This window comes from Corvus brachyrhynchos, unplaced genomic scaffold, assembly GCF_000691975.1.
Source record: "Corvus brachyrhynchos isolate BGI_N302 unplaced genomic scaffold, ASM69197v1 scaffold99, whole genome shotgun sequence".
Taxonomy (NCBI): domain Eukaryota; kingdom Metazoa; phylum Chordata; class Aves; order Passeriformes; family Corvidae; genus Corvus; species Corvus brachyrhynchos.
The window spans coordinates 915,277-929,442 of NW_008239778.1; the positions used below are offsets into that span (position 1 = coordinate 915,277).

General features: G+C 42.7%; 1 protein-coding gene across 2 annotated transcripts in view; it reads right to left on the minus strand.

The window, feature by feature from the left end:
* Nucleotides 1-2,045: 2,045 nt before the first annotated feature.
* Nucleotides 2,046-14,166, minus strand: part of CRCP (CGRP receptor component) — a 22,826-nt gene continuing 10,705 nt past the window's right edge. For both annotated transcript variants that reach the window (XM_008640346.2, XM_017743025.1), the window contains 2 exons: nucleotides 10,351-10,408; nucleotides 2,046-3,336 (listed from right to left, as the gene is read on the minus strand). In XM_008640346.2, the coding sequence (XP_008638568.1) occupies nucleotides 3,193-3,336; nucleotides 10,351-10,408 (202 nt within the window). In that variant the 3' untranslated portion in view covers nucleotides 2,046-3,192. The remainder of the gene's footprint in view (nucleotides 3,337-10,350; nucleotides 10,409-14,166) is intronic.

Consider the following 14,166-nt stretch of genomic DNA (forward strand, 5'->3'; position numbering starts at 1 on the left):
AATGTTTAAATTGGCCTGGATTAGCCCATTTCCATCCCCAGCGTGGGCAGTGGGAAGCAGCAGCTTTTGGGGAGGTTTCTGGGTGATGAAGGAGCAAACCTGCTGGGAGGAAGAGCTGGATCCCATCAGGTTTTGTGTGGGTGTTTCCAGTCCTTCCTTTTCCCTCCCTCCCGGCTGCTGCACCCCCGAGCCAGGGCTTTGTGTAAGGAAATCCAGAACAGCACAAAAGGGAAAATGCAGATGGGTTTGAAGAGTATTAAAAAACCAGCAAATCATAGAGGGGATGGAAATTTAACACTGCAGCTGGTGAGGCTGGTGTGGAGCTGCCTGGGATGGGGAATAAACCCCAGGAAGGTGAGTGCTATCCCACTTTTCCCATGGGATAAGGGATACCAGGTGCCCAGTGAATGGTATGAGCGATTTCCACGTCTAACTTCGGTGCTGTTTGAAGACAATCTGCTTCTAAAAAGACCCCAAAGCTCTAAATTCTGTGGGTTTGCTTTTCCTCCCTCAGCCTGCTCACCTTTAGCTAAGGAACACCCACACAAACACAAACCTCATTAATTTTGCTCCCTGCTCATCCCATTCTGCACTCAGTGGTGGGCACAGGCTCACACACAGCCCTGAGCTCCACCAAAGCTGCTCCTGGATCTTCCCCAAAATTCCCTGTGTTATCTGGTTCCATGCCCCTTGCCCAGCACCAGAGCACAGCCAGGTAGGAGCAGCAGCTCCTTCTCCTCCCATAAAACAAAGCTTCTTCTAATAAAACTTCCCCAGCAGGGTCTGCTAAACTCAAGAAATTTGGATTTATGGGAAGAGAAAGTCCAGGTGTTTTGAAGCATCAGATCAGGAATTCTGGCAGCTCCTTCCCCTTTCTCAGCACAAAAGCAGAGCCAAACACAGACAACAGAGAAAAAAAATGAGGGAGAGATAAGGAATGAGAAAATTAAAAGTAATATCCACTTCTTAAATATTCAGTTTCTTCTCAGAGCACACATTTACCTTTCTTGCACCCAAAGAGCCACTCGGTGCCATCTTCTCTGTTCCACAAGAATAATTAGGAGGGTCCATCTTCTGTTAATCTCCTGTTAATTGTTAATTAAGGATACAAAAAGCAGCCCTGGGAGACTGGCAGATCGTCGGTGTGATACTCAGGACCCTGGGAAATGGTGCCACATCAGCAAGGCAATATTTGCACTCCATAAATCATTTCTGATCTGGGGGTTCTGACATAGAAAAGATCAAACAACACAACTCAAACCTGTCCTCAGAGCAAATCCTCACCTGAATTTACAGGCAGCAGGTTTACAATTCATTTCTTGATGTGGTGCACATGCCACAAGCCCAGAGCCTTTCAAATTGTTGTCAAAATGTTGTTCAGCATTGGATTTTTAGGGGAATTATTGTTTACAAGCCATCCATGCCGTTGCACAGGGCTAACAGCTGTTAACATCTGGAACTGATACTGATAAAAAGGTTCAATCCAGCAAGTGAGGGAGTTCTTGCATCCACAATACCCCCACAACAACAGAGATGCTGGCAAAAATTCATCCCAGCAACAAACCAATTCCCAAGATGGAACATCCAACTTCAGGGCTCTGTTGAGTTGTTCTTGTTGGCTACAGATATTTACAGTCTGGTTCCATCTGCTTTTTATATGCTCAGAACAAATTTCAATAACTTCATTTCAGGAAAGGGCAGATCAAAATGGAAACACTTGCAGCCCAAGGCTGCAGCCTGGCAAACAACATCAGTGGCTGCTGTGAATAAAAATGCTAATTTTCAAATTAATTGCATGTCTTTCCATGCTATGATCCACTGATCTCTCTTGTTTCCTTTCCCATTCACAGAGAAAAATATATATATTGATGTATCACAAAACCATCAAGGACTTCCCCCTCCAACACTAAACAAACCCAGTCTAAATGTACTTTTAGTCTCCAGCCTTGGAAGGCATTTAATGTAAGATAAATGATCTTTAAATATATTTTTCCAATAGTTTTCTTTCCTCTCCACGCATCAAAGAAGCTTAAACACCATGAAAATGAGTGTGACAAATCCCCCAGACACTGGAATTTATCAGTCCCTTTCATACACCACACAACTAAAGCTCAGAAAGCATAAACTCTTTGCATAAAAACATAAAATAAACCCATGACAGAGCTGAGGAGGGAGGGAAAAGTCAGATATTCTGACTTCATCTTGCCTGTAAGTCACGAAACTCCCAGGATGTACTTAAAACTTTATTTCTATTTCCAGTACATCATCATAATTATAAAAGAATGGTCTGCAGCCACAACAGAAACCAGTGGCTGACTGTGTGTGGATACTCACACACAAATGATTTATTATAATCACCAAGGCTTTCAACATGAAATACTTGATCCTGAAATCCTTAATCAGACAAAAAAGCTCAGGAAATTCTGCTTCATCCAGGACTGACTCTTGTTTTTCCAAACCAGATTAGGGGCTCAGTGTTGGCTCATTTATTCCTCCATCACAGGAGTGCCTTGTCTGTGTGTAAATATTGGAATAAATGTTCAGAGGGAAAAGAGACACCTCAATATTCTGCTGAGCTTTGATTTCACAGCTTCAACCCCTCTGAATTCAGTGCAATTTGCTGGGTGATCTGGATTTCTTTTCTTGAGGAGGGACTGTCAGACATCCTTAAATTGCCCTCCCTCAGATCCTCTCAATTCCAGGATGCCACGATTTGGGAGTGCCTGGCCAGACCCTAAGCAGCTCCTGTACATCCCTGCCTGTGCTCAGCTCTGCAAAGGGCCCCAAAAATTTGCTTTGCATGGCAGCTCCTGCTCTGGAAGGCACTTGGGCAATTGCAAAGCTTCTGAAAGGAATTCCCACTGCAGCACTGCTATGCTGATTCAAACACTGCCTATTCAAATGTCCAGCTGTCCTTCCACGGGAAATGGAAAAATCCCAAAAGATGCTGAGCCCCAGCACTCCTCAGGCTGCTCCACTGCAAACTCTGGCACTGTCACCCCTGTTTATGACAAAACACCCAAACAATAATGTCCTTTTCCCTGCTTGCTTGTGAACAGTTGGTTCCCTCATCACCTCCAAGTCATAAAAATTTGAATATATTTTACAGTTATGTCCAACACAGGATTGAACTGGTATCAAACCCAGACTGGTATCAGTTGGTTCTCTTCTGAAACTGCTGCCAGGTGCCTCCTATGCCTGGTCACCTTTGTCTTCTGTTGCCATTGCTGAGTCTCTCTGCTGTTCCTCTGGATCCCCTGGCAGAATGCTGGTGACTGTCTGGAGGAGTGACTCGATCTGCTCCTCTGTCAGCCTCTCCTCGCTTTCTTCCACCATCTGCAGGTCAAAAACAACCCCCATTGGCATCATTAAATCCACACTTGCTCCCTCAGAGAGAAGGACTCAACTCAGTGGGGAAGACTTTGTCAAGACACAGCCTGAGCTCATCACAAAAGCATTTTACAAAGCAGAGCTCTTGCAGTATTTTGAAAAAAAGAAAGAACTCCATTGTTAACCACGACAATTGGCACTCTGTAATGAGATCCTGCTTTCTTTACAGCAAGGAAAACATCACAGTGGGAACAGCCTGCCTTATCCTAAAGCCTCTCTCAACCATGTCCTGAGCCTGGCTTTTCCTACAGCTCAGATGCAGCCCCGCCTTCCAGACCTTCTTTCCCCAAGTTTCTGTGTTTTCATGGGATACCCTGAGAGAGGTTCCCGGAACCTTGGCATCTCATCCAGCACCTACACTGGAAATAATCAGCTCATAAAAGAAACCACCTCATCCTACAGCAGCTGTACTCCACTCGAATCTGCTTGGATTGGGAGATTCCAGGATATAAAGACATTTAAAAGCTCTGAGCAAAACAAAAAACACTGTCACGAATCAGCTCCATGATTCCAGAAGATTAATTAGGGATGTACTCCCACTGTGGAGCTGTGGCAACTTTTACATCACTGCTACCAGTGAAACAACTGCCCTAATTTATAGGCAGCTGTTAAAAGGAAAAAAAGCTTGTCAGAGGACTGGAAAAGCAAGTCAGAAGAACTCTTCAAACAGAAATGAAACCAATTAGGATTGTGGGGTTTGAGTTTTCTTTTTTTATACCAAGTCCTTGAAAATGGCCTTTGAAGAGCAGTGATTTATATTAATGCTGGTTCCAAGTCAGTGCAGGTTTAATCAGCTCTAGCTGTGAATTGCCAGCTCTTCAGATGCCTCTTGCCTTCTGAAAAGCAGAGTGGGACATTCAGTTAATTTCTGTTTTTCTTTGGAGTCCTCTGAGCCCTCTTTGCACAATCTGATCATCTTTCATCAGAGTCATCCACAGATCCTGGCGTGGAAGCACACACAGAGAGAATCCACTCCTCAGCAAAAGGCAGACAGTGAATTTCCATTTGCAAACGACTTTCTGGGGACTATTCCCATCAAAGGATGAAATTCCCTGTGGAGTGGCTTTCCAAGCACTGTTAGCTCAACAACTACTGTAGGATACTGGCTTGAACAGCAGCCCTGGCTCTGGTTCCCAGCAGCTGCTCCTCTGCACACCCTGTGCTCAAACACAGTCAAAATCCTCCTGCCCTGGGTGGAAGAACCCCTGCAGGGCTGGCAGCTGACTCCTGCCAGGCAATTCCCACAGGGAATCATCTCAGCACACCTTGGAGCATCAGCATCACACCACAAAGTGTGGAAGTTGTCCCTGTCCCTGGCAGGGGGGATGGAACTAAATGTTCTTTCAGGTCTCTCCCAGCCCAAACTATTTTGGGATTGTGTGATTCCATGATAAAATCTGCTCCACCCACTCCTTGGTGCCATCGCTGCTGACAAATCACTCCTCTCCAGATGACCTTTGCTATTAAATTTCAGAGAGGATTATCAGCCTGGCTTTCAGACTGGATTACGGGGTTATTCATTCTTGTTATACTGGGTTTTAAAGGTGGGGTGGGTGCTGTAGGAGCAGCAGCTGTACAAAGAACCAACCCAGGTGCTTTGGACAGGGAATATGCCTCCAGGTAGGATGACTGAACCACATTTGTTACCATCCCTCAGAAAAATGGCACTTGGCCTTGTTTAGATTTGATTTATGGCATGACATAAAGTCCAACCCTCTTCCCATTTTATCTATATCTGTATCTCCTCTCCCTTTTTTCCCCTCCACCTTCTCCCTTAGGTGCTGGCAAATAAAAACCAGGGAGTTCTAGATCAGCACCAGCTCTTAGCAACTTCAGAATTTAAGGCAGAACAAGTCTAATCCCTGTTTTCTTCGCTGCTCCCCAGTGACTCCCAATGAGTAATGCCCCAACTCCCAGTATGAACAACCTCACTGATGTCAATTTTTCTGGCAGAGCACGAGGCTGACAAACTGCAGGGACAGACACTGCAGCTCCGGGGGTTGCTCTGGCAGCCCCAGAAATTCCACTTGAGCACAAAGCTGATGAAAGGAAATCATCTCTGGTGTTTCAGATGCTCTGGTGCTGTAAGTGCTGTCTCATTAAAACGTCGTGAAAGCGTCTTTAAAGGGAGATGCCTGCACTGAGGAGGGGGTGGAGCTCCAAATTCCCTTCTGCTGACAGATCCAGAGGGACATGGGAATTCCTTCAACTGCTCCAGCAAATCCACGTCTTGGTGCCTCTCCAGGAACTCACACACTAACAGACACAAATCAACATTTAGCAGGATGGACAGACAGCTTCTTAGTCAAGTTGATGCTTCAGCCTTATTTTGTTGTGATGTTATTCAAGATTTTAAAGGATCAAAAGCACAAACTGTGAAAATCAATTTTTTTCACTCTTCCAGGAAGTGAAAACCAGCCTGAGCCTGATTTATGAAAACATAAGCAGTGAGGAAGCAGCAAAGCAACGAGCCAAAAGGGAAAATTCAAGAATGAGGCACAGACAGCATGCAGATAAAGAGGCAAATGAAACTGTCCTAAAAGAAAACAGATCTCGGGGGGAAGAGCAGGTCACTCAGAGGCTCATTCTACATTCAACAGCTGTTCTCACAGCCTCCTGATTTATAACTGTGAGACAAAATACTTCTGATGCTGATAGCACTAAGAAATATGGTGCTGAGAAGAGAAAGGAGGTGCAAGAAGAAGCCTACGAGGCAAAACCCCCCCAATTGTATTCCAAGTACCTCCTTTTCCAGCAGCAATTTCACCAATCTTGGAGAAAATCTCCAGCAAAACGCCTTGCACTCGGCTGAAACTGCTCAAGAGCCAGACTCAGCCCATAAGCAGCCAGGAATGCAAAGTTTATAGTAAAGAAAACAAAAATGCAAATATTTGAGCGGAGTGGATGAGCTCAGATGTTGATGCTGGCAGTGCCACACAGCCCAAATGGGAATAAATTCCCCTCACAGATGGTGCCATGTGAAAAGTTCGGGGTATTTCTGAGCAAAGTGCTGCTGGCCCTCAGTATCTGGAGATTTGGGTGAGGGCAGTGTGACAGAAATATCATTTATGCATTAAAAGCCCCCTGATGTCCTAAATAATTCCCAAGTCACGGCTGCTTTTCAGCATTCAAGGCTGTGCTATCCCAAAATAACTCCAGGGGTTTAGGAAAAATTGCTGCAGCACATCAATGTCCTTCATAAACACAGAGAGTGTGTGTTATCTGTGAAATGTGGGCAGGATAATTCCCTCAGCTCAGGCCTCTCTAATCATTTGTATTTCACCCAAATTAGAGCAGTTTGTTACTCCATTTCCATTGCAACAGATTCATAAATGCTCCCATTTCGTTGCCACAATGCTCTATATCTAATCAAAGAAAGAATCAGCAAAACTTTATCAATTAATTGGCATCAAATTCTCCCAGCTCAAACTAAAAGCAGCATGTTCCCCCCGCAGCTCAAATTTAATTTTCAGAAATTAACAGCCAGCCTGTGAAGATAATCCTGGGGATCAAAGTGGTTATTCATAAATTAAGGTGCAAATCTATGTTCGTAGTGCCATGGACAAATGTGAGCACCAAATCTGTCCCCACAGACACTCAGGATTGTCTAAATTCCTTTTTTTACCCAGTGAAACAAGGACAAACATCCTTAATTCAAGCCATACCTTGTCTTTAGTGCTTACCCAAATAAAAGCAGAATTTAAGAGACCTCATCCTCCTCTCTGTGCTGCTTTCATGCTAATGTTTATTTGGTTTAGTCTCCAGAGACAGAACAATAAATAAAGAATGAAGAATAAATAAAGCCACATTGAAGAACCCCCAAAAGTCCTGAAAGAATTGAGAAATTCTCTCAATATTTGGTGGGGAACAAACCTCAGCATCACAGAAGAACCTGTGGGTTAAAAGCTGTTGTTTATTTGAATAATAAGCTAAGAATTCCATTTAAAAATAATCAGTAATAAAGGAAATGGGGGCTCTGATCATCTCCAAAGCAATCAAGCACATAATTTAACTCCAGTGTGGGAGGGAGATGTTTGATAAGAAAATCACTGTTATTTCCTCTTTTAAGCAGTGATTTGAAATTGCTCAGCCCCACCACACTAATAGGAAAAAAGCACATTAAAAAGAAAAGAAATAAAAGACTGAATGATTGGATTCATGTCCCTCAGAGATAATTAACAAGGGGAAGGCAAAATACATTGTTGAGAAAATAAAATGTTTAAAGCCTCTTAAGATCTTCTGTTTTCCAAAATACTTCCCGTTATTATTTTCCAATAAAAGCCAACGTGCCAGCCTGGTTATGCACACAGGAATGAAACTCTCCAAGGTGGAAATACAGCTTTAAAAAGCACAAAATTCAGATCTGCTTTTCCACTCAGAGAGAAAAATGTGGAGTAATTTGTTTCTTAAAAAAGATGATGCTTCATCTTCAAGCCCACCAGCATCAAGTAAAGCTGAACCACTCTCATGGAGACATGAAAATCCCTCACTTTTTATTTCCTCCTTTTGGGAATCACTGAGCCAGGCCCAACATATGTTAAAGATTAAAACAGGAGGTCAAGATAGCTGCAATGTGTACAGTGATTTACCCTGTGGGGTAGGAATTTGAATTTCATGCTCCTTTTGTTGCTATTGTTGTTGGAAAATAAATCCTGGCACAGAGGCTGGAAAAGACAAAGATGGACAATGGCAGCAATTTATGCATTAAGGCTTACAAAAGACCTTGATATCAAAAGATCACAACAGAAATTTGCTTTTTTAGCTGCAAAATAACGTTATCAAAATGGATTTATTGTTTGCATACAGCTAAAAATAGGGAATAAAAAAAAATACAGAATTTTAGTAGAGGCAGAGTAAAAAAACTAAAAAGTTGGAAAGGCAAAAAGCAGCAATAACTATAATTATCCTCTCCCATGAGCCTGTCAGGTAAATCAGACTCCATTCTGTGGTCAGGCTGCACTGAGTTAAAGTTTGAGACATCAAAACTGAGCAAGTGAGAGACAGCTTTGACTCGTCTGGCATTTTGTTTAAAGCTTTCTGAAAAAGAAGATTGATGTGCCCCATTCCAGAAACTGCTCAGAAGTTTCCCCCATCATTTATTTCTGATTCAGGTCCAGCAGCCACTCAAAGCTTTGGAGAGGCAGGGGCAAGTTCAGTGAGAAGAGAATCAAGGCCATTTTAGAGCCAAAATTCACTTCTCAGCAGGTCGTGTCTCATCCATCAGCTGCAGGGAATGGACTCTCCTGCAGCAAATCTGTGTGTGGGTGACCTCTGTGTTATTTTATACCCAGAGAAGGCAGATTTTGTGTGTTCAGTGATTGCTACAACCTCTGTCCTCATCAAAAGAAGGATCCAAGCCAGCAATTGAACAGCAGAATTATCACCTTGCTTCTCCCAGGCTCTGGATTTCAGTAACAACACCAACCTGCCGTTCCCCAGCAGCCCCTGAGCTCCAAAGGCTTTGATGGAAGCACTTTCAGATGTGCTGCGATTTTGGGGAGGGTTCATCTGACCCAGTGTTAACAATCCAGGCAACTCACACCACTGGATACTGATCTGGGGGAAACTTGCCCTGGGAATTACAGGGGAATCACAGTGGAACAGGAGCAGCTGCATCCCCAGTATTTCCATGAAGATACAAATTCAGGCTAAGCCCCCAAGGTACAAATATTACATTTTTCACAAGTTGTTTTAGATCATCAGAGAAGGGTTTGGATCAATAATGAATTGACACTGAACTCAAATCTTGTGTCTGTGTTCTCTAAGATTCAGCAATTAGTTTTATTTAACTTTGATGCTATAGAACTTGGAATATCTAAAGTATGACACTCTACAGACACCTGATAGAAAGGCCCCAAATTCTCAGTTTTCTTCAAACATGACATGGGAGCAAACTATTTTCAATATTTCATGGGTAGGTAGGGTAACAATGAACCAGGTAGGACAGGAGGGAAGAGACAAGCAAAGCCATGCAGTCACCTGAGAGCCCAAGAGATGATTGCATTTAAAGAAGGGAAGAAAACCCTGCAGATGGCAATAAAATAAATCTGTCTGAGCACATGAAGCTAACAAAGGTGTGAGACAGGCTCCAAATCATGGCTTCTAACTTAAAGCCTTAAAGCTCCTGCTTGGGCTGCTGATGGACATTGATCTCCTCAGCCACAAAACACAGCATTAATTCCTCAGCTGGAATCATTCTTCTGAGATGCCTTCAGCATTTTAATCTCTGCTCCTTGGTGACAGAAGAAAAATTGTCCTACTGGTCCCTCTTTAATCCTTCCCTTTTTTTGCAGCCAAATATGATCCTGTTCCTCCTCAGCTTGACTTCAGGGGAAGATTGCAACCAGATGTTCTTAATGCAAGAGATCTTTCTTGAAATAATATCCTGATTATAACAATCTCTTTATTACCACAGGGGTTTGTATTCCTGAGGAGATATTTGAGAGAATGTAAGCACCTATTTCTATGTAGTGACAATCCCTCTTTATATCTGAATTATTCTTAGATTGACAATGGCTACTTTCCATCAAAAAGTCTCTTTATAGCCATTTTTCATTCTGCATCACTGCTCACTTCTTTTTAGAATTTTTGACTTTCGTGTAACCCTGCCATCACAACAATCAGGGAAAATGTCAAAAAATGAAGTATTCCATCACAGAGCTGCAGCAGCAAAAAGATTAAATACATTCTTATTTGCAATACTTTAATAAATCACCTTTAATGACTGCTTTGGGCAGTTTAAATGTGTGACACTGAAGCAATCAGAGGGGGAGAATCTGTCTGAGAGGACTCTGAGGAGGGCTCTGACAGGAAACTGAATGGATTTGAAACCGTGGATGTAAAATGTGCATAAAGGGATACATTCAATCACTGGCCATGAGAAAGCAATTATTCAATTGATCTCCAAGGTTAAAGCTGCTTCCAGTTAAGCTTTGAAAAGCCCCAGGCATTGTTACTCACCAGCTGGATTTCCACTGCAGTCACAGGCCTGTGGTTCAGAAGCTGCAGCTTTTCTGCCCTGGGTAAAAGCACAGGGTAAGACAATCCACATTAGTGAGTGGTTTGAGGATCCCCTCAAATGCCTGGAGTGATGCAAACACATTCCTGATAACTTAGGGATGAAATGTCACTGCCAGGAATAACCCTGACTGGGTTTGCAGTGTAGCTCAATGGCCATGATTTGCATATTTTAATATTCTGGGTACTTTCCTGTGTTTAGCCACGCTGCTGTTGCCACCTCCAGCCCAAGGTGGCAAGCAGAGACACTTAGATCGTTACTGTGCAAGCATTAATTAACTGCTGCTTTGTTAATGCTGTGCAGAAATGTTGAACAACTTAGGAGAGATCAAAAACTTCTGCTATGAACACACAGCCACAAGAACAATTTTCATACCTAAGGAGTTACAACCCCATCCAATGGCAGCCACTTGTTCATCCTTTTAGCCCACTGCAAATACAAAGCTACAGCAGGGAACTGCAACGTGCAAAATCAAAGCTTGGAATTTATTACTGTTTATAGGGCATCTTTAAAGTGTATTTAAGCTGATTCTGATGGGTTTTCCCCTGGGGGTTGTTTAAAAAGGCAACCTCACAGCTTTTAAGAGAACACAGATCACTCCATGTTTACAACCAACGATTTCTGTGCGTCTGGAGATACCTCAGAGATATAATTTCATTTCAAATGGCCACTGCCGCTGCCTGCTGGATGGTCCAGCTAAAATGTCCATTTTAATCGTGACTTTCAGCTTCAGAAGAAAAGCTTGTCAATTTTCAACACAGCATTTGTGAGATATTAACAATTCCTAACAGAAAGCTCCAAGAAATGCTCCTATTTGTTTATTTATTATTCGATTTCTCTGCTTTTGGAGAGCCAAAATATGTTTCCACTGGTGAAGGGAAGCAGGGAACACACCTCCTCTGTTTTCCCAAGTTAATCACTCGGATCTATTTGCTGTTTACAACATGAGGCTCTGGAGAGCACGGCTGGATTGAGCTCTGAACTCAGAGCACTGCTGGCTGCTTTACTGGCAGAAAGATGAGGTGTTTCTAACTGCTGCCATCTCCCATTGTCATAAAAAACAGGAAAATAACCTCAACAATGACAGGAGATGAGCATTCAAATCCTTTACGTGGAAAGCAGGTGATTTAAGGAATCGATAAGACAGAAAACTCACTCGTGTCAAAGTGAAGCTAAAGGCAGCACTGCCATGCAAGCTGAGTAAAGAATATTAAATTACCTCTTTACTGTACAAAAATCTGGCCAATTCAGCTGGATGTGTGACAGATTTAATGGTTTCTCCTCCAGAGCTGGGAAATTCCCTGCTTTGGTGCCTGCTGGAGGCACAGCAATGCTACTTTCAGTGTTCTTTGCTTTGCTCCCTGGCCAAGCAAGTATTGGTGCCTCATTTTCCAGAGCTCTCAAACAGCTTCTCTGAGGATCCTCCTTGTAAAAACCTCCCTCCTCCTCTTCCCCCAGCCCTTCTTACAAAGCCAGACTGTGTGATGAATTCATATTTTACCCAAATTTCTCTTGCACTGCCACTTCTGAGATCAGAGCCTTCTCAAACAACTCCTTCTTCTCTTTTGTAGCAAAGACACATCCCAATCCTACAGCTCCACTGCTCCTCCAGATAAAGCAAATTTGACTTTTACTAAATAAATTTCCTCATCTTCTTCTTTTCAAAGTAATATCCTTGAAATTCCCTGCCAGCAAAACTCCAGAGCCAAATAAAGAGGATCAAACAGCAAAGCCATTTCGTTGCTGAGCTAAAGAATGCAAACCTGATTTATCCAGAGCTATTTTAAAGCAGGTAGAGCTGTGTTTATCACAGGAAGATTACTGGCCCAGCAGCAAGCAGAAGTAAATTATCAACAATTACACACTGTGACTAAAACAATCAATTAGTGAAACTGCTCCTGTTTCCTGAAGAAATAGAGGGCACAGTAAAAAAAAAGGTCACCTCTCCAAGACTTTTTGCTTATAAGCCATTAACATCACTCTAACTCATTAGGGAATAGATAGAAATTTTACATCAGGCCAAACAGATCCTAAAAACATCATTTCAGGGTATTTGAAGTTTTTAAAAATGTGTACAGAAGAATGAGAGACAACTTACAAGTGATTAACACGTTCAAACTGTCAGCTGAAGGATTTCATGCCTGGTTTTGATCAGCAAAGCTCCCTACTGGAAAATGATGCAGAACATCACAAAAGAACAAGCAGCAGGGTGCAAAAAGAAAATCCCCAGAAGCTGCATAAATGCCATATTTCATCTAGAGCTGCTTGTGCAGTGCGAGCACTAATTAACACTCCAACATAATGATCTTTAGAGATGTTAATATGGAATTATGAGGTAAGCAATGCATCCCCTTGAAACAAACACTCACAAAATGTCTCTAAATTTCATTTAATAGCAAACTGCATTGCTCAGCCCTCAGCAGAAGGCAGTGGTTTGAGTTGGAGCTCTGTACCCACTGCACCTTTTTAATACTGATCCCAAAAATTAACAGCTAGGACCAGGCTCTCTGTGTCTGATCCCAAAAATGGACTGCTAGGACCAAGCTCTCTGTGTACCTGGAATTTCCTGACAGCACATACACAAATTAAAACCTGAATAACCACAATTTCATCAGAGATTAGCTTTAAGCAAGGCAACCATGCATTAGGATCAGCCCTGACTGCAGTGTTTGGCATGGGCACACACATAAGCCTGAATTTAGTTCATGCTCCATTAAATCTAAAAAGTAAAATTAACTTTTTCCAGCTCCCATGAATTCATCTTGACACTTTCTACAGCATGCATGGCACACTGATGCTTGTTAAATAAAAAGGGGAACTGTCCCATTCATCCAAACTGAAGGTGAAGAACATTTTCAGCTTCATTGCCCCCAAACTTCAGCATCTGAATTTTCCCTGCTCTGCCTGAATTTTGGTAACAGTTTGGAACACGAAAGCTGCTCATTCAAGAGAAGAATCCATCCAAAAGATGAGTGACAGTTGAAAGCAATTTTCTCACATAAAAGCAAGATTCCACTAATCAGAGTTAATGGTCCGTGCTGCAGACTTGTACAGGACCTGCCTGGTGAGAAATCCCAAAATGGTAATTAATGCTGTGGGGCTGAGCCTGCAGCCCACATCCTGCAGCTCTGAGACTCAGCTGGAGCCAAGAGCAGCTTTTCCAGCGGAGGGAAAAACACTCTGGATACGTTTGGGGACACACACAAGGCTCAGGCTCCTGGGGACAAAAATGTGTGCTGTTACAGGGGAGGAAAATGAGTCTGAGGTCTGTATGAGGGGAGAGTGTTGGAGGAAGTGAAGATGTTGAGTTACATCCTAAAAATCCTAAAAAACAGATCTGCAAGACAAAAACCACTAGTGGATTGTGTTCAAGATCACACCAGAGCAGACAGAACAGACAGCACATTCCTACATTGATACATCCATTCTTAAAAATAACACAAATAGTTCCATGCTCTTGTGGAAATTCAGACAAAATGCACTATTCTCTATTATCACTGAGCAAATTTTGGCAGTTTATATTTTAACCAAAATCTCATAGGTGTGTTGGTATTGCCCATTTTTTAATCTACTGAACTCCCAGAGTGTTTTTCCAGCAAGAGGTCTGGGTAAGGAGAGAACAGTGCCAAGATCCAGCACTGAGAGCTAAAAAAACCCTTCAAACATCTGTGCAGAGGCAAATTTATCCTCAGGAATGGATGTTTGAGAGTTGCTAGGAAAACCATGAAGTAACAGCTGGACACATAAGCAGGGGTTTT